The 19,250-nt window shown below is 45.3% G+C and overlaps 1 protein-coding gene across 2 annotated transcripts in view; it reads left to right on the forward strand.

The window, feature by feature from the left end:
• The window catches only part of asic1b (acid-sensing (proton-gated) ion channel 1b), a gene marked incomplete at its 5' end in the record, with an annotated part of 159,963 nt that overhangs the window by 112,070 nt on the left and 28,643 nt on the right, over positions 1 to 19,250 (forward strand). Inside the window, one exon of one of the 2 annotated variants that reach the window (XM_079265365.1) lies at positions 18,023 to 18,634. The exons of the other annotated variant lie outside the window; for it this stretch is intronic. Coding sequence (XP_079121491.1) covers positions 18,023 to 18,634 — 612 coding nt within the window. Of the gene's footprint in view, positions 1 to 18,022; positions 18,635 to 19,250 lie in introns of those variants that run through there. 2 annotated transcript variants of the gene reach the window in all.

Raw genomic sequence — 19,250 nt, forward strand, 5'->3', positions numbered from 1 at the left:
GGATCGGTTTGGGTAATGTGTTTTCCATCGGTTTTACAGGTTTAATGTAGCTGCTCCTCAGAGGTGTCCTTTGGTATCATTAGCTGTTGTTTTTTTTATTGTAAAGAGTGCCGTCATCTTCCTAAATGCGTCTAACGTTTCATCTTCGACCACCATCATGTTCCTGAAAAAGAATCTCAGTCTAATGGAGGTGGATCAATACAGAGGGATCGGTCTCTTACATTTCCTTTTCATAGAACAACCAACACCACCTCTGGGAATCTGCATTTAACTCCATATATTCAATAATGAAAGGATCCAGTTCAGATCCCCACACACACTACTTGTACATATTTGCTTGCATTTAATCTGCTTTCCACAGAACTGCTCTCAGCCGTGTGGATATCTGTCGGTAAAATGAACCGATAGATTGAAAACAACAATGAGCAAATGGACGTCTTAATTCGATTCCTTGACTCTTCTCCTTGGCGGTTGCTCTGTGATAGCTTCTTTTTTTGATTAGGCATCGCACATGAACTTATTACTTCCTCTCCCTGAATCTTCTAAAACAACACGTCCTCATTGTTGCTGTTTCTTTTGCTCTAACCTCCATCGTAAGAGCAGATCTTCTCATGAAACCATTGCATGTGAGGTTGTGTTGGATATTTCCAGTGTGTGAATCTTCTGCAATGGCTCATCTGTAGTCATTCCAATAACACCTAAGTGTTATTTGCATTTGATTACACAACTGTGCTGAGATCTTTTTTTTTTTTGGGGGGGGGGGGGGGGGGGGGGAGTGAGGTCAGGCACAGGAACAATAAAATCAGCAGAAATAACAGCCTATTTTGTGCTTTCGCTACCGTACATAGTCTCTTTCTCTCTCCCACTGCGTCAAGCCTTGTTTTCTTTTCTTTTTTTCCCCTGTAAATGGTGAAACTCTGCCCCGGCACGGTGACCTGTGGCTGGGCCCTGTGGGAGTATTCTGTGTCCTATACTCCTCACGGCCTCACCTTCTTTCCCCTCCTCCTCCTCCTCCTCCTCCTCCTCCTCCTCCTTTTCTTCTTCTTCTTCTTCTTCTTCTACTTCTTCTTCTCCTCCCTTTCAAAATTGCTCTCAGGGATGGATCTGCACCGAGACACAAGGACAAACCCAGACAAGGCATCTCAGTTGAACTCAAAGTAGACGTGAATAGCAGCGACTGGAGTTGTCTGGCTCTTTTCAGCTTGTGCTTCAGTATTTTGACCACCCTTTAAAGGGCCGACCGAGTTTGTGACAGAATTCATACTCTGTAGATGCTTCTTGTTGCTTGATGCCAGGATCATTTCAACTGATGGTTTTGTGTCAGTAGGCAGATTTGCCAGATTTCACTGCTTCACAGATTTTGGACTGATTATCTTATTCCTAAGCGTTAATAACTTATTGATCCTGCCACCATGCCGGTCCGGATCATGTGCACCATCTCCTTCTCTGCCGACGACGAGCCCGGCAGAGGTTACGGCAACGCCGGTTTCGACGACCACTACAAGCGGGTGAAGAAGAGTTACGGTGACGGGGACTCGCAGGACTACCTGGACAGCCAGGTGGACGATTACCATGAGGACAACCTCGGCGAGGTGGACGACCTAGCCACTTTCTTCGGCGGTTGCACGCTCCACGGCGCCAACCACGTGTTTGTGGAGGGCAAGAAGTTCGGCTTCCGCCAGGGTTTGTGGGCGGTGGTCTTCACCTTGGCCCTGTCCGCTTTCTTGCTCCAGGTGGTTGACAGGATCATATACTACTACCAATATGATTACATCACCATGCTGGATGAAAATGTGGCCAAGAACATGACCTTTCCGGCTGTCACCATGTGCAACTACAACCTTATTCGGAAGTCTCAGATGAGCTACAGCGACCTGATTTTCATGGGCCCTCTGCTGGGCTTCGAGGAAGGCATGGCACCGGGGTTCCCGCTCGCCCCGGAGCCGGACCGCCAGCCGGGCTCTCGCTTCAGCCTGGACGAGTTCTACAGCCGCACTCGACACCGTATGGAGGACATGCTGCTGGAGTGTAACTTCAGAGGCAGTGACTGTGGCCCCGAGGACTTCAGAGAGGTAGGTCACACCGGGACCCCGCTGCAAAACACTCTCAAATGTTTGATCCGTCTGGGAACCAGCGGACTATAAATTGGAAATCATCAGTGCGAGTTGAGCTGGAGGTAATTCACAAGCGTCTGGTGGACTTGATGGTTTTGATTGATTGGTGATATTGCATATGGGGATCCAAAATTGTAACGTCGCCTCAAGGAATATATAGCTGAGGCTGCTGGATCAAGAAGAATCTTCTTTTTGGGTTGATTGGGATTAAATGAGGACGTCCAATAAAATCAAATACTAAAAACTAAACTGTAACGCAAGGATAGGAGTCCTCACTGACTAGACTGGCTTCTGTAGAAAATCCCTAATATGGGAGAAACTGTTTATTTACAGCTGTGAGGTAATTCAGTGACTCACAGTCCCAAGTCTCTGCTGTAAATAAAAATGTTTTTGTAAGTCAGCGTGTCTGCTTTAATGAAACTCTAATGTAAATAAGTAAAAGAGCAGACATCATAAAAGCAGTTCCCATTACTTAAAGTGGCAAACTTGGCATACAGCTGCTATTGAGTTAAACTGCTTTGCCAACAGGAAACTTCAGGGCAATCCTCTCGTCAGACACACTTTCCCTGATTTTTGGGGTGTTTTTGGTTTTGTAGCTGCTGCCCCATGTTCCCTTGAGTGTGCATATCGGTCAGCACACAAGCAGAATACTGAATTACACTGAATTTACCAAGAAGTGTTGACCATATCCAGTTATTGGTCTATTGATTTCCCTTGACCTTTGCGCAGGTATGTGCCGACTGCTAATGGATGCATTAAATTACATGAGCTGCAATTACATCATAGTGTAAAAGCCTGTACATGACACGCTGTTCCCATTTAGACTAACTCGATCACAAGATGCCTTTGTTGAGCTACAGTTCTATTATTTTTAGCATGCAGTTTTAGTCGTCGTACAAATTGTTGTAGCATAAGTGAAAGTTGTAGTTACAAGTGATTGTAGCTTCTAGCACCTAAAGGAGAAGTCACGTATTAATTAGATGATTGACAGAGAAAGTAAAACTCAACGTCTTTTGATAATTGTCAATAGTTTTGTCATATTTAAACCAAAATGCCAAAGAATCACTCTTTGTGGGTTGAGTGTCATTATTTTCTGGTTTTCTTTGTCTTCATAGTAAATCAAATATTTGTTGATTGTTGGTCGGACAAAGACAAGAACCTGAATATCAAACTTGGGCTCTTGGAAATTGTGATGCGCATTTTGGCACTATTTTCCAAAAGTTTATAAAATACAAGATTAATCGATTCATCGTGATGAAAAATAATCAGTTGCAGCCCAAGTCATTTTTTTTGAGAGATATGTTTTATGAGTTGAAATAAGTGTCATGAGTCATGTACTTTTATAAGATGTTGTCATAAACGAACTCATTTACAGTTTTACAACTGTCACGGGGAAGATTGACGGCAGAGCAACGCAGAGTGACATGGCAATAAACAAAAAGGTCTGTCTTAAAATGGCACAGTGCCAACACAGAAAGCAGCGCTGACGTTATGGGGCTGTATTGCTTCTGGAGGAGAAAGCTGTATACATGGCTGCATCCTGTTTGGGGAAAGTGAAATGAATGTCATGAATTTGGAAAAAAAACATGCAGGTGGAATTGAGTAAACGTAAAGAAGAGCTGTGAACTCTTCAAGTGCAAGAGAAAATAATTAAAAAGAGTATTTTTTTTATTTTTCATTATCTCAGTTCAGTGTGTGCCAGCAGGATGAAATTAATGATCCTGCAGTGAAACCTAATCATTGCTGCAGTGAAGAATATGATGTCGGAAAGAACATTTTGAAGATTGAAAATAGTCTCGACAACAGCAGTAGCAGTGGTCATTTTGGCTTCAAGGAAATTGAACACAATTTCTGACAATTTAGCACCACTGTGAGGCCATGCAGTGTGCCATGCAGGCTTCAAGATTTAATTGTATCCCCTAAAAGAGAGAAAAAATGTTGCTTTGACAGCAGACTAGAGCTCTTACTCGACATGTTTTTATTCAGATCTTACCCAAGCAGAAATAGAAAAATGCACCGGTCGGGCAATCAGTATCACAGATGAAAGGAAATGGGGTACATGGCCAATGTCCTTGAGGTGAAATAGGGCCAGCCGTCATCCTCTGTTGATGTGATCGTTAAAAGACAAGGCGCTGTGACTGCAGGGCAGTCTGCCGTTTTATTACCATGAGAGGGCGTCAGTGACCAGGCTTCATTCAATGACAGACGTGACTGCCATGGTGCTGTTCAAAAACTCCTTCCTGCTGTCATCACGTCTTACTTTGAATCAGATGGAGATGGAGTGCTCTTTAGAGCACATAATCATTTTTGCACACCTTGAGGAAGCTGTGGCAGATTCTTGCATAACGGTGTCCTTTTAAACCCATTATCTTCAAGCGTGAATAATTACAGGAGAGTGTTGATGGAATGTGTTGCGCAACTTTGTTGTTCCCTGTTTCTTACATGTCGTTTAATCACCGTTAGCACCTGATTATGTATTTGTCGTTGTATGTAGACGTCGTTAAAGAACATTTCAGCACTGTTCTGTTTATTATGTGCGTCTTTGTATATCACTATTGCTAAAATGGTGCGTGCTTGCTGGTTTAGGTGTCGCTGTTATTGCATTAAGGTTAAAGACCTGACAAACACAAGCGACAAGTAATTATTTCTTTGTCAGGTATAATGGGACTAATTAAAGAACTTGTCTAACCTGATGGTGAACCTTCCTGCATTGCAGCCTCCCACTAATATAATCATTTATTTTGCCTTCAGCTCATGCAGAGAATATAAAATGATGCTTTCTCACTGTTTTGTTGCCCAGCTTCAGAGCAAATTTTACATGTGTTCTGTGATGTTCTGAAAATGTTCAAGAACAGAATTTATTAAAGGAGTCATTTTAGGAAAACGTCCCCTTTGAGGCAATTCCCCGCTGCTTAGAAACAGCTGTTTGTGATGTCTTTCTGGGCCCATTCTGTTGTTTGGTAATATATAGTGCATTTATAGTGTTTCTGTGTTTTTTTTCTGCAGTAGGCTGATGTAATGCAACCACACAGTATGTTTTATTTTGTAGTTGTCGATACATCTCAGTGTTCAGGAGAGTGTTAACCAGCTTAGCTTATTAGCTAAGCCCCTTTTTTTGATTAAAAGCAATACGAGTCAGCGTATTCCCTGGGAATTGTCAAAGGGCATTCTGGGAAGTCACAAACTGAAGACACGTGAGCTGAGCTGGAGCAAAACTGTACAGCAAAAAAAAGCAGTTGACAGTTAAAGAGAAAACAAATGAGACAAGATGAGGCAAAAAGAGGGAGTAGCATTATCGCTAACGAGTCAGATATGCTCCTGGCATGTAGTCTTAGTTACATCATAGACAGTAGGAGATGAACGTAGTCACCGACGTCACCCATTGGTTTATGGACTACAGTTGTGAAGCCTCGAGTTCGGCATTTTGGCTGTCACCAATCTTGGACAACGCCGTGGTAGTGACTCAATCACAGGGTAGCCCCGCTCTAAATCATGCCCTGCTTTATGGTCTATTTTACTCTAAATGGACCATCATTTACTCAATGAACATCATGCTGTATTGAAGAAGATATGAGACCATAAACTCACATTTACAATGTTTGCTGGGGTAATAGATCAAGAGAGAAATCGGGTCATTTTCTAAGAAACTTCTTTACAATTAGACTTATTTATGCAAACAGAGGAGTCGCCCCCTGGTGGCCATTATAGAGAATGCAAGTTAAAGGCACTTCTATTCTACAGACAAACTCACTTAACAGCACCCATTATTCATTTCTGTCATACTTTTCTTCTGAACAGCAAATCAATAAAGTGTATTTATTTCTCGTAATGTGGCAATTGGCAGCAGCACTGGTCCCAAAGCGGTCAACACTGGACTCCTGCTGGTGCCTTGTTGTTATATCTGCTGAACAGCCACTAAACGCCCCTCGGACTCCATTGATGGAGTATTGAGGAGGGGAGAGGGAGGTGAGCCGATTGATTGCTTTCTGTCTCTCTGAGCCTCTGGGGCTTTCTGTCCATTCCATCTCTCTCTGTCTCGACCGTCTCTGTCTGCTGTTTGGGTGACGAGAAAGTCTGTCTGTCTGTGTTTGCGCGCACACTATGATGAGCTCTGGCTCCGGGCCGGGGTCAATAGTGAAGTGAAGGCCCTGCAGAGCGACGGTTCAGGTTGCAGCAAATTCTGTCCCATAGCAGAATCTGAGCCCCCCGCCTCGGAGCAGGGATCCAAATCCCGGCTTCCTGCCCCACAGACTACAGCTGGCTACAGCTTGCCTTTCCGCTCACCTCAGCATTGTCAACAGAATCAGCCGGTGGCTCCGGTTACGCCCTTCTCCTTTCACCTCAAGAGCATCAGTCTTGAGTGTAACGTGGGCTCGGGCTCTAACAGAAAGACCGATAGGCAAGACCATTCTGCGAGGGGAACATTGTCAGAGAAAAAGAAAATCAAATGCCAGCGCTGGCCTCGCCATCTGGCTCCGAGCTGTAAATGCTCATTCTGGTTCAGCACTTCTTTGAAGCAGCCATTTGGGAAGAGATTGTATCAGGGAGAGTGTAATGTAATTATCTTTGAGCACATGCCGTGATAAATTTGATGTTAGTAAATTATCCCTCGGAAAAGAAAAAGGAGCGCGTGTAGATCATAATGTGTGTTCCACCAACAAAGAGCACTGGACTGGATGTGGCACCGCCAATGTCTGAGTGCGCAGCAGTCGCTCCGCACCTTGTGCAACTAGCCTAATTAAACTGTCACTTCTTGAAATGGAAATTGATTTTTGTGTCTCCGTTTGTAATATGTAGTCATTTTGTGATTTATGTTATTTTTATTTGATCTGTGTTTGATTTGTGCCGTTCCATTAGCTGGTTCGAGGTTCGGATCCATCAGGCGACTCTCGCACAACAACGCGGTCGCATCGTGGGATCACACGCGGCTGTCCTGCCTGATGTGCCACTTTAATTGTGTCTCTTCTGGCTTCCTGACCCTGTGTGAGCGAACCCAACCAACATAATGGATTTCAAATTTCAGGTGGAGGGAGACGAGTTTGAGTGAGCGTACCGTACGGGCTCGGTTGTTAGGTGGTCATGACGGTCTCTCGGGTTTGAAAAAGGGTGCACTGCTGCAATGCCCCCCGCCCAGTGGTGACAGCACAGGGCCATTAAATATTTAACACGGACATTCAGATATCTTCTCTCATCTTCTTTGCCCATTATTCAGATTTTTTCATGTCAGAGGTTCAGAGGTGCTCTCTTTCATACAGCTATTCCATCACAGTTACATTTCATCATAACATCATAAGCGCAGAGCTTAAAAATATATATATATATATTTTGTATTCCCTTAAGTTAGATAGTATTATATCTAATGCATAAGAGAAATGCTTCTCTTCTCTTAGTCTCCATGTAAAACAACCCGATGATCTAATTAGTGGAATTGGTACCCCTGATACTCTTCTTTCTGCTTTGTTTTCAAGGCTTTCCAGCCATTCATTTTGCTTGCCAGCATGTATAATTCCACTTTTGCTGGCATGAACTCATATCAAACAGTGATCACAAGGGGGCAGTGTTTTACAATTATTTAAGGACCTAAAGCGCCTTTCATGTAGTTCTTGGCATGGAGATGCTGCATGCTGTTCTTTTTTTTCTTTCTGTTTACAAAAAAATCGCTCAGAAATGTACCAATCCCACCTCTAAAGGAAGCCCTTTGATTCCCACTACAGTACAACATCAGACCCTCCTCAGTTAAAGCTCCACGTAGAAGCAGAGCTGCTGCTGCCAGTGGTCGCATATTTTACTTTTTTAAGAACTGTTTTCCTGGGGGATTGAACTCTATTTGTGTGTTGTGGGGATTACAAAAAAGAATATTGCTCATCAAACACGAAGCTTTGTTCACTGTGGACGGCCTTGGCAGCAACGCATCCCTCGCTCATTCTCTGTGTCTCTTTTCTCTCAATCTCTCCCTCTATCTATCGCTCTCCATCTCTCTCTCCATCTCTCTCTCTCTCCTCCATCTCTCCCTCTATCTCTCTCTCCATATCTCTCTCGCTCTCTCCATCTCTCACTCTCTCCATCTCTCTCTCTCCCTCTATCTCTCTCTCCATCTCTCTCCCTCTATCTCTCTCTCTCCATCTCTCTCCATCTCTCTCTCTCCATCTCTCTCTCTCCATCTCTCTCTCCCTCTATCTCTCTCTCCATCTCGCTCCCTCTATCTCTCTCTCCCTCTATCGCTCTCTCTCTCCGTCTCTCTCCATCTCTCTCCATCTCTCTCTCTCCATCTCTCTCTCTCCCTCTCTCTCTCTCCCTCTCTCTATCTCTCTCCCTCTATCTCTCCCTCCCTCTCTCCCTCTATCTCTCTCCCTCTCTCTCTCTCCCTCTCTCTCCACATCTCTCTCTCTCTCTCCATCTCTCTCTCTCCCTCTCTCTCTCTCTCTCTCTCCCTCTATCTCTCTCCCTCGCTCTCTCCCTCTATCTCTCTCCCTCTATCTATCTCTCTCCCTCTCTCTCTCTCCCTCGCTCTCCCCATCTCTCTCTCTCTCTCTCCATCTCGCTCCCTCAATCTCTCTCTCCCTCTATCGCTCTCTCTCTCCGTCTCTCTCCATCTCTCTCCATCTCTCTCTCTCCATCTCTCTCTCTCCCTCTCTCTCTCCCTCTCTCTATCTCTCTCCCTCTATCTCTCCCTCGCTCTCTCCCTCTATCTCTCTCCCTCTCTCTCTCTCCCTCTCTCTCCACATCTCTCTCTCTCTCTCCATCTCTCTCTCTCTCCCTCTCTCGCTCTCTCTCCCTCGCTCTCTCCCTCTATCTCTCTCCCTCTATCTCTCTCCCTCTCTCTCTCCCTCTCTCTCCCCATCTCTCTCTCTCTCTCTCTCCATCTCTCTCCCTCTCCACCTCTCTCTCTCTCTCCCCCTCGCTCTCTCCCTCTATCTCTCTCCCTCTATCTCTCTCCCTCTCTCTCTCCCTCTCTCTCCCCATCTCTCTCTCTCTCTCTCCATCTCTCTCCCTCTCCACCTCTCTCTCTCTCTCCCCCTCGCTCTCTCCCTCTATCTCTCTCCCTCTCTCTCTCTCTCCCTCTCTCTCCACCTCTCTCTCTCCCTCTCTCCACCTTCAGTCCGGTTGGAGAGACACTGAGCTCGCCCTGTCTCTCTCCATCCAAGTGATGGACCAGTGTTTTCAAATGCAGTCATTTTAATTAAATCTCTCATCAATCATGTGCGGAGGTTGGTGAGAAGAGGTGCGGCAGCACTCACTCCCTGTTAAGATGAGTCCGATCCGATATGAAGACAGGGTCATTTACATCATCCGGATACATCCTTACCTCTCCTCAATATCGGCCAACCCTTCGCAACACAAACGGCAATCAATTATTAAAGTGGCATGAATTAAAAGGATGAAACTTTCACTTTACTCTGCGACGAAGATAAATTACCCCAAATGATGTGAAAATGAGGGATACTGCTTGGAGTAATTACGTATGAATAAGATATATGGCAAGTGTCCTATACAGGGCCAATAGCCACTTAATAGCAGCTAATTAGGCTGATGAGATGACCCTAATGGCTCCCTACAGGATGGTTCCCCTATACTTAATGTCAGAGCTGAAATAAAACGTTTGTTCTGTCCAAACGACAGAATGGATTTCCAGTTTAAGAGCACATGGACTCTGGCTTAGTGCGCTCTTGCAGGCACAAATGTGCAGATGGACATTTTTTAGCCATCCTCCGGGGGTACCGGAGGATGGCTAAAGGCTAGTACGCGTTTGCTGAACTTGTGTTCGCTGCCTCTCCTCTCCGCAGTTTCACAGATGACTGCATCCGTCCTGGTCAGCAGGACTCCCTTGGCAAGTGAGTGTGCACTCTCCCTAGATATGTGTGTGTGTGTGTGTGTGTGTGTGTGTGTGTGTGTGTGTGTGTGTGTGTGTGTGTGTGTGTGTGTGTGTGTGTGTGTCTTTATGTGTGTTTGCAAGAGAATGAGACCCGAATTTTTTCCGAATAGAGTGTGCGTTAACATCTCTATGAATTCTTATTCTAACATGCCTTTCAGTAGTTGACTCTTGCTCTGTAATGGTGCGACATCCCTTCAATGAAAATTTGTTGAGTGATTACGTGGATCCATGCCAAAGTTAAAGCTGCACAAATCGATTTTAAGCCACCAGTTCTTCAGAGAAGAACTCCGAAACTCACTTACAGACAAACTTAGTTCCACTTAGCGACTTAGTTCCACCTTGACAATGAGTGATAACTCCCTGTGCATCCAGCATGGAGCAACATTTCAACCCTAGTGGGGTCATATCAGTAAATCAAAACAATGATGTCAGTGAAGCTGCATAGTTGGATAATAATTTGCTTTGGGTTCAGCACTATGAGCAACATCTTTCATAGTACATGTTGTCATTTGATTTTATGATGATATACAGATTTTTATTATACGACTGTTTTTTTTCTTAATTCCACGTTTTGAGATCTCCTGTAAGACACGGGGGACAAAATACACAGTCCTTGATCCGGATGAAAGTGCTTTCTGACATTCACAGCAGTCTGAGTTAGCCAAATGAAGAGGGTCGCGTGTCGATATAGCGTCAGCGTTGAGAAACACTGTCCTCGGAAATGTTGGTTTTACTAAACAGACTAACTTCTTTAGATACTCAGTTGATTTGGCAAACTCAGACTGCCTAAGAATGCATTTTCTGTATGGAAAGAAGACTTGAATTTAACCATATTTTGACTGGACGTAGATATACAGCTCTGGTAGGGTAGCAACCTGTCAATCACAAGGTAGCCACGCCCTAAAGCAAACCCTATTTACTAATAACTTAATAAATCTGGCCCTGCTGATGGCCAGCAGAGAGAACGCAAGTTCAAGTTCTCTTCAGCATTTGGCTTCACTTTTCAGAACCGCAGGAATGATTATAGCAACCAGTAACTCTTTCAGCGTACGCACATCATGTGAGTATTCTATCCAAATCGATAAATACAAATCTGAACCGATATATGCTTTAAATGCAGTTTCTAAATTGCGGTTGAAGAGCGGCCGGCTCCGTGTCGAACCCTGAAACATCACAGGTTTCATCCCTTTAACCAGCGGGGCAAACATTGTCGTCTTCAAAGCTTTGTTATTTGAGCCTCTGAACACATATCTGCTCTGTCACGTTGAGACGCTCGTGGTAAGAGCAGTGTCAAACTGCCTGAGATATAAATGGTCTCCTCAAACAGCAGGTCTGCCCCGTGCTAATGTTGGTGGAAGGTCTATAGATTGAGCGGCTGTTGTTTCATCTCAGAGTCAATCTCAACGGGTCCAGTGCCGGTGCCTTTGGGCAACACTACAGGAGGAGCTGATTATATTTTTCAAGCGCCGCAACCTGCAGAGCTGATGCAAATCTCAACACCAATAACGTCTGCCGAAGTAGCATACGCTGGAAGAATTACAGACATCACCAGGGAGATGTGCTCTCTTCATTCAGACCCCCGCCACGCTGTTCACAGGTTTATATCAGGACAACAGTGTTCAGGCAGCTTCAAACTGGGAGTTATTCGGGAGACAAAAGGCACATCAATCATGGCGGCAATTAGCGACTGTTTCGGCTATGCACACCTTACACACCCAAAGTGCAAAGCACACCCATACACAACATATACATAAACTATGGAAGCCAATGCATCGCCAGAGGGCCCATTATGCATGCGCACCGAAATGAAAGGCAACCCACCGTGCAGTTGGCTTCGGACTGTCTGTTTCATCCTTTGTGGCAGTCTGACTCTCCTGCGTGTCCGTCTGTGCACACGAGTGTCTGCGTGCGTGTCAGTGGTCAGCCAGTTGAACTGCCATCGACCGACTTCGTTAGTCCCGCTTCACAGCATCTCTGACATCCCCTTGACGTGAGGAGTAACACACAATACGCACTTGCACACACTCACCTCTTGCCGGCATGTTTAACAAGCTGCCAGTGTATTTGGCGCGAAAAGTTTCTGGACAAGGAGAACGAACTGAATTTGGAAATACGTAAATTGCAGGCAAGAAATCAAAGAAGTGTTTTGTTTCAGTGTGTTCTGTCCGTCCGAATATTAAGTTCTTAAACTGCAGGACTGAAATGAATCAGATGTGACATTATCTCATCTGGTTGAGAAGTTCTTGAAATTTCTTGAATTAAAAATCAAAGGCTGTTATTGTGACCAATACTATCTCTTGGTAGGTTTTTATTTTTCTGTTTATTTGAGGGATAAAGCGTGAATGTACTCTGAAAGCCGTACTCTGAAAGCCATTCATCAGAACCGTTTTTCCTTTCCCCAAACTCTCCTCAGCCCAGCTGTCATGATGCTGCCTGGGTGAATTAGCTGCGTCATCCTGTGTAGGCACGGATACTCGCGCTGGCCCTTGGGCTGCATGTATAAATCTGCTCCGTTCAGCCACAACACTTAAACAGTAAGGCGCCTGAATCTATTTTCAGATGAATGCGTCATACGTGGCGGTGCCGCCACTTCAGCGCATTAAAAAGAAAGAGGCTTTTGGGACCTTCCTGTCCAGAGCACCCTGATGTTCAGTTCACCGAGCTTGGCCTCCAATGGATTGTTACCACGAGCTATTCACGGTGTTTAAGCATCTGATCTCAAGCTGGTTTGCGCTCAGTACAGTAATATTACCATCGTTTATTTTTAAGGGGTTTCAATGCAGCACAATGTTTCCCAAGGCAATGCTTTACACGCTAGTTTTAAAACAGGTCAAAGGCGTCACACTGTGCCTACAACGCACTCTCGCTTCTCTAATGTACAATCATTGTAAAATGGGTCAACATGGCCTTTTAAAGACTCACACTAATTTCAGTATTTTTAGACGAAGCTCACGCACGTCTTATACGTTTGTGCTGATGTTCTACGTATCGGTATCAGACACAAAGGGTAACTGGCCAAGCTTTACACGTTGGGAGTGAGAACGGGTAGTTATATATCACACATTCGTGACAAAAAAACAAAAAATCACAATTAGAATCATAAAAACAAAAGTCTTATATCAATTAAAATGTAATAATAACCATAGCAATCATAGCAACAAACCAAAAGGTGTTGATTTCTGGTTCATTTTGTAGCCGTGAATGGCTGCTCCAGACATTTTGCACTTCCATACAGTTGGAGGACCCACATTAGACAAATTACAAACAAAAACCGCCAAAATGGAAGAAGTAGCGGCTGAGACATTTCCCATATATTGCAACAAGGCTGCGTAGTACTCCTCGTGACAAGTAAACTGAACTTCATGTGTAAAATTGGTGGAGTGTCCCTCGACGTAGCAGCTTCACAGGTTTGGTAGTTTTACAACGGTTTGCAGCACTGATCCTGAAACAGAGACATTGCCAATAGAAATGATCAATTCTTAACATGTGAGCTTTATTGTACTATTTGATCATTAAAAAGCAGTTGAGCATGTTCTACGCATTCGCACACTTCACCTATGTTGTGTTCAGAGCAGTCAAATTGAAAACCAGGGACTTATATTCACAGCGCTGACACTATGTGGCTCTTAATACTTTTCATGCCGTCACACAATATTCAGCTTTGTCTCAGTGTCACTGCCTGAAGCTCTCTGTGTTCAAATCCTTGCAGTGAGCTCCTGAGCTATACTTCCACCGACTCTCATCTCGTACATCTTGCAGTATTTAATTCAACCTTACGGCCCAGCAGATTGCAGGGCTGTCGGAAAAGTGGCCTCTGTGACACTTGTCCCTTACAGCAGATCATGTACACAATCATCCTCGATTGTTTCTGTAAATCACCACCTGCTCCTCTGTCAGCTCCAACACCCTCACCGCTGCTGCTGCTCCCCATGCCTCCGCCCCGCTTCCCTTCCTTTGCTCTGTCCTCTCGCCACCTCCCTCCCTCCCTCCCTCTGTGCCTGCTCCCTTGTGGATGGTTTTGGCGGCAAACATTCCCAGCGGGAGACGGCGAACAGACGACATCAGCCAAGAGACGCTGAGAGAATACGAGAGATCACAGGCGAGAGGGGAAGAAAGCGGGAGGCAGTGTGGTGAACAAAGGTGTCTGCTTATAAAATGTTAAGACACACAACGGAGAATTGGCAGAAGGAGGCGGGAGTGTGATGTGTTTTTGTCCTAGCAAACAGGCAGGTGGGCTTTGTACTGTAAATGTTGAGGGTAAACAGAGAGAAGGGAGGTAATGACGGGGGCAGAAACTAGACTTAGCAGATAGCAGGGAAGGAGAGAGGTCGGGGGGGCAGCTTGTTGCTCGCCTTGTGTCGTGTAGTTTGACTCTACACATGTCCTCGCCCCATATCCCGACAAAGAATGACAGTTTGATTAACTGCCAAGTGCCTCGACAACCCAGAGCTCTCGCAAACAAACCCTCTGCAATCAGTGCACGCAGTCAGATGCACAGAGCGATGTGGATCCAAGGTTTGTTTACCCCTCAGCGTCCTCATACACCAGAGAGGGTTTCCTTTTTCATGTAATGTAAAAACAATGCACATTTTCGTTGATTTGTGATCTCGGGGGCTGTAATTTCAATCCACAGACTCGGTGTGTTTCTTTTTGTAACTATTATATCTTTCCATGAGCATATCCGCAGGCAGATAAGATAACGTGACAACACCACAAGCATGTGAATGTAAAGCTGGAGACCTTGGAACAAGAGAAAAGAGAGGCGAGTGAAAAGAGAAAGAAAGGGCAATAGAAGAATAAGGAAATATATACATACACATGTAGACAAAGCCCATGTGTGTAGCCATAAATACAGTAAAGGTCAGAACTATCCGGCAGGAAGCTCTGTGATGATTTCTCAACTTCTAATTTGCAGCACAAGTTTAAATACTGAAAAAAAGAAGAAGAAATGCAGCATGACATGTTGACCTGCGTGCCAAAAGGTGTAATCCTGGCTGGCAGGCTCTCGTCGCTGATAAGAAGTGATGTCAAGTGGCAGCGTTTACATTTCTGTGCTCGTCGGTGACATTCATCTTCAGTTGGCTTTTAAGCATTCGCCGCTTCACTTGCTTCACTGATTGAAATTGAAGTTTGTCATTGAGAGGAACTGTCAAAGCAAAAATCCGCTCCAAAACAAAAAAAATATAAAGCCATCAACTGATTATACTCTTCTTCACATTAGCTCCTAGCGATCAAGCTACTAATTCTCTGTGGTGTTTAATGGCCTGCGATGGAAATTCACGACATCAGTACGCAATGGATACTGACTGTGGACCGAGAATGTTTTCGTAGTTACGTCCCTTTTTTCTTTCACTGCGGTGATGCTGACAAGTCTGGACTTTCAAATTGTGTCCATAAATTCACGCAGCACTCTTGTGTGTTCATGAAAGTCCCCATCAGCTTCATGTTTATCAGCTCAAGGATTTGTCTCAATAACGTCATTGAAATGACTCTGCGAGAGACAGATTCGCACTGGAATGAGGTCGGGTATGGCTATAGTAATGCCATATGTGTATTTTCCTTCAAGGCAACGGCTTTCTGATGCCTGAAATCTGTATTCTTTGAAGAAATAAGTAAACAGACGTTTTAAAGACTCTTAAGGTTCTGCTATGGAGGCATACACAGCACTGGAAAATCAATAGTCTTTTAGCCAAAGTCTGCATTTTTCTGCGCAGCACTGGTCAAGGAACCAGCTCCTTTTTAATGAGACTTCTTTATTATTTTGTTTTCATTGAATCAGTGAACGATGAAACAGTGTCTCCCTTATGTCCATTTGCGTAGTGGTGGTTTGTTTTTAAGGAGCAGTCAATCAAACAGGATATTGATTCACATTTCAGATGCGTAGGTATAATACAATTCTTAAGATATGTCCCCCAGGTCCCCTAACGAATGTCCTTCTCTGCTTTCATAATGAGTTCATTAGTGAAACTCTTCGACCGCAGTTTCATAGCAACGTGCATTTGTTATTCTGTTGTTGTTGCACTTGCTGTTGGATTGTGTTTCTAAAGTCAGTAAATCATTCTCCCTTCACCCTGATGGATTAGCTTGTTGCCTCTCCTCCGAAATCTCTCTCTGTTGATGAGCTGGCTCGGGGGAAACGGGGTTGAACAAATGCCGTTAAATGCCAAAAGTGTCAGGATCCATTTCTGGTGTATTCGGACGGAATACCTTTGGAGACATTAGGAGACAGAGAAATACGTTTTATTTCCTCTCTACTGTTTACTCCACCCTGGAAATGTGTTCAACACTGTACACCATTCTTGTTAATAAAAACGTATTGAAACGTATTATATCGTGTGCTTGGTCACTGATAAGGCAATAAGCTCACGCAGTTTATTCTAACAAGCTGTTTGAACCATCGACATGTCTCATGACATTTACTCTGAGGAGGTTAAATAAAAGGTCAACTGGTCAAAGTTCACCAAAACATGTAGTGCAGATGTCCTTTGATATTCCATTAGTAGTTACGCATGCACAGTTTTCAGTGTGTAATGATTGATTATTACATTTTGGTTGTGGTCACTTTCTGTTTTACCTTCAAATATAGATAATCTGGCTCAACAGTTGGCTTTTTTAAAACCACTGGAAGGACTTTTTTTTTTGTGACATGTCACCATGTTCCCAGATCTCAGCCATTACCCAAGTTGCAAGAAATTAGATTTCTCTTCATTTGTGCTCCTTTTCTCCTCTCACTCACTTACACCATTTTCTTCTCACCTCTTTCCCCCCCAGTCACACAGTAAACTACACACACACACACACACACACACACACACACACACACACACACACACACACACACACACACGAGGAGCAGACCGAGAGAATCAGGCCTGCATGTTGTCCAGCTATTACTCTGGAAAGGAACTCTGTGTGATGATGACCAACCAAGCATGAACCACTTACCCCCCCCCCCCCCCCTTTGGAGAGAGAGAGAGAAAGAGACGTCAATAATGCGTTGGAGCCTGTGTTGAAACAGGTTTCCCTCATCCCAGCCAAACTGTGGCACCGCAGGGTCAAATAAAACCCATTAAATCCAAGTTAGCCTCTTTGGGACTTTGGGAGATGCTTTGACGATGTGCAACATGATTTGCATTTTACCAGAAGCATCTTGACCTTTTTGTTTTCCCCCCCGAACATTTCACATCTTTCCCCGAAACACGCCAGAGACTTGTGACAGTCGGGAATGTCAACTGGTTTGCCAAAACCAGAGTGTTGCCAAAATGCTAAACGCCCAGTGAATGTTTTGTTTTTTTCCTGAACTGCAATAATTAATATTCAACGAGTGGAACAGCAATGAAATTGACTCCAGTCTCCACAGTGTTGTCCTCTATGATGCAGCGCTCGTTTTTGAGGAAGAATACAAATTGTGAGCCAGGAGGGATTGCCACCATGTGTGTGTGTGTGCGTGTGTGTGGGTGACGGCCTTGAAAAGGAAGACAAATGTTCTGCTGAGGCCAATGACTTCATTCAGCAAACAGCACTGAGGAGAGAGAGAGTTTATGTGTGTGTGTTGGCTGAGGTTGGAGGTGGGGAAAGCAAGGATCAAGATTGCGAGGCAGCAGACACAAAGGACGTGTAATCTCAATATGACTGTGATGATTTTGACAAAATCCATTCTCTCTGGAGCGTTTCTTTCGATTTCCAGGCACTAACTGCTTGTAATTCTTGATGAAATAATCCGTTTGACTCCTGTTGCTGCACAGTCGGGCACTAAATCGGGCACCCCTCCCCGGACAAAGTCAGGAAGCTCGTGAGACTAACAAAATACCCCCCCCCCCCATGCTCAGTGCAGCTCTCTCTCTCTCTCTCTCTCTCTCTCTCTCTCTCTCTCTCTCTCTCTCTCTCTCTCTCTCTCTCTCTCTCTCTCTCTCTCAATCCAAAATCTCTGAGAAACAGCAGCCATCTGCGAGCGCAGAGGCGAGTTTGGGCTCATTCACTCTGACCACAGCGGCACCGATGTTGGAGAAAGCGCGCGCGAGAGCCCCTCTCCAAAATGTGCCAGTGCGACTCAACGGGATCGAAACCGAGACCGGGCTCCCTCGCCGAAGCCGGCAAGCTCTTCCTAAAGCACACCACCCTGCACGGCTTGAGGCACATCTTCCTCAGCGGCTCCTACCCGCGGAGGGTCGCGTGGCTCCTGGCTGTCGTGGCCGCTCTGGCTCTGCTTTTCACCTGGTCCTCGAACCGAGTGCGGTACCTGCTCTCGTCGCCCGTGTACAGCAAGGCGCACATGGTGTACGCCAAGCGGCTCGTCTTCCCCGCCGTCACCATCTGTAACCAGAACCTGCTGCTGCCGCGGCGCATGAAGAAGACGGACATATTCAGCACGGGGAGGTGGCTGGGGCTGTTCGGGAGGAACTGGCAGGTCTCCCCCGCCGCGAGAGAGGCGCTCACGCCTCTCGGGGATGGAGGCGGGAGCGCGGGCGGTGAGGCGCCCTGGTCCCCGTTGTCTCGGATTCTGGACTTCAACCACTTTCTGCCCCCTCCCGCGGAGTCCCAGCCGTCCATGAGGCAGCTGCTGGACCGGCTGGGACACCAGCTGGAGGAGATGCTGCTGTACTGCCGGTACCAGGGAGAGCTCTGCGGGCCGCGTAATTTCAGCACCGTGAGTGTGTCGCCAAAGTTCAATTATCTGTTTTACCCCACCACCACCCCCACCCAACGTGTTGCTGCAGCCTTTTCAATTACTGTGCTGAGTCAGGAGGTGTGCCGTTAGTAATGTCTCTGTGTCTTGCAAGTGTTGCGCGGACGGATATGGACTCGCGAAGTGATTAATGATCTTTGAACACATGCAGTCAGCATGCAGGCACTGCTCTGCACCGTTACTGCGGAGCGGCTCATAATGTAGGCTTGCTTTTGAAATGGAATTGGCCAGTGTTCTACTCTACATTGAGTCTGTAGACTCATTTTACATAATTGGATTTCAGCTCACACAATGGAAGTGTTGATGTGATATTTGCATTTTAAAAAGATTGTTGGATGGTATATCTGCATACATCAGTTATTTGGTATTCACTATCACTCATTTACCCCCCCTCTCTCTCTCTCTCTCTTTATTTCACTCGTTCGCCCATATAGAAAGTTTTGAGACGCCAAACATGATCAGAAGTCGAGTCATTTCATTGGAGATGACTGTAGTCTTCTGCGGCCACCATATGGTCTGAACGGGTCCCTCTCCTCTCGTCCATCGCCGCTGGATCAATGTGTTTACAAACCCATGC

The sequence above is a fragment of the Melanostigma gelatinosum genome (assembly GCF_949748355.1).
Source record: "Melanostigma gelatinosum genome assembly, chromosome: 3".
Lineage (NCBI taxonomy): Eukaryota > Metazoa > Chordata > Actinopteri > Perciformes > Zoarcidae > Melanostigma > Melanostigma gelatinosum.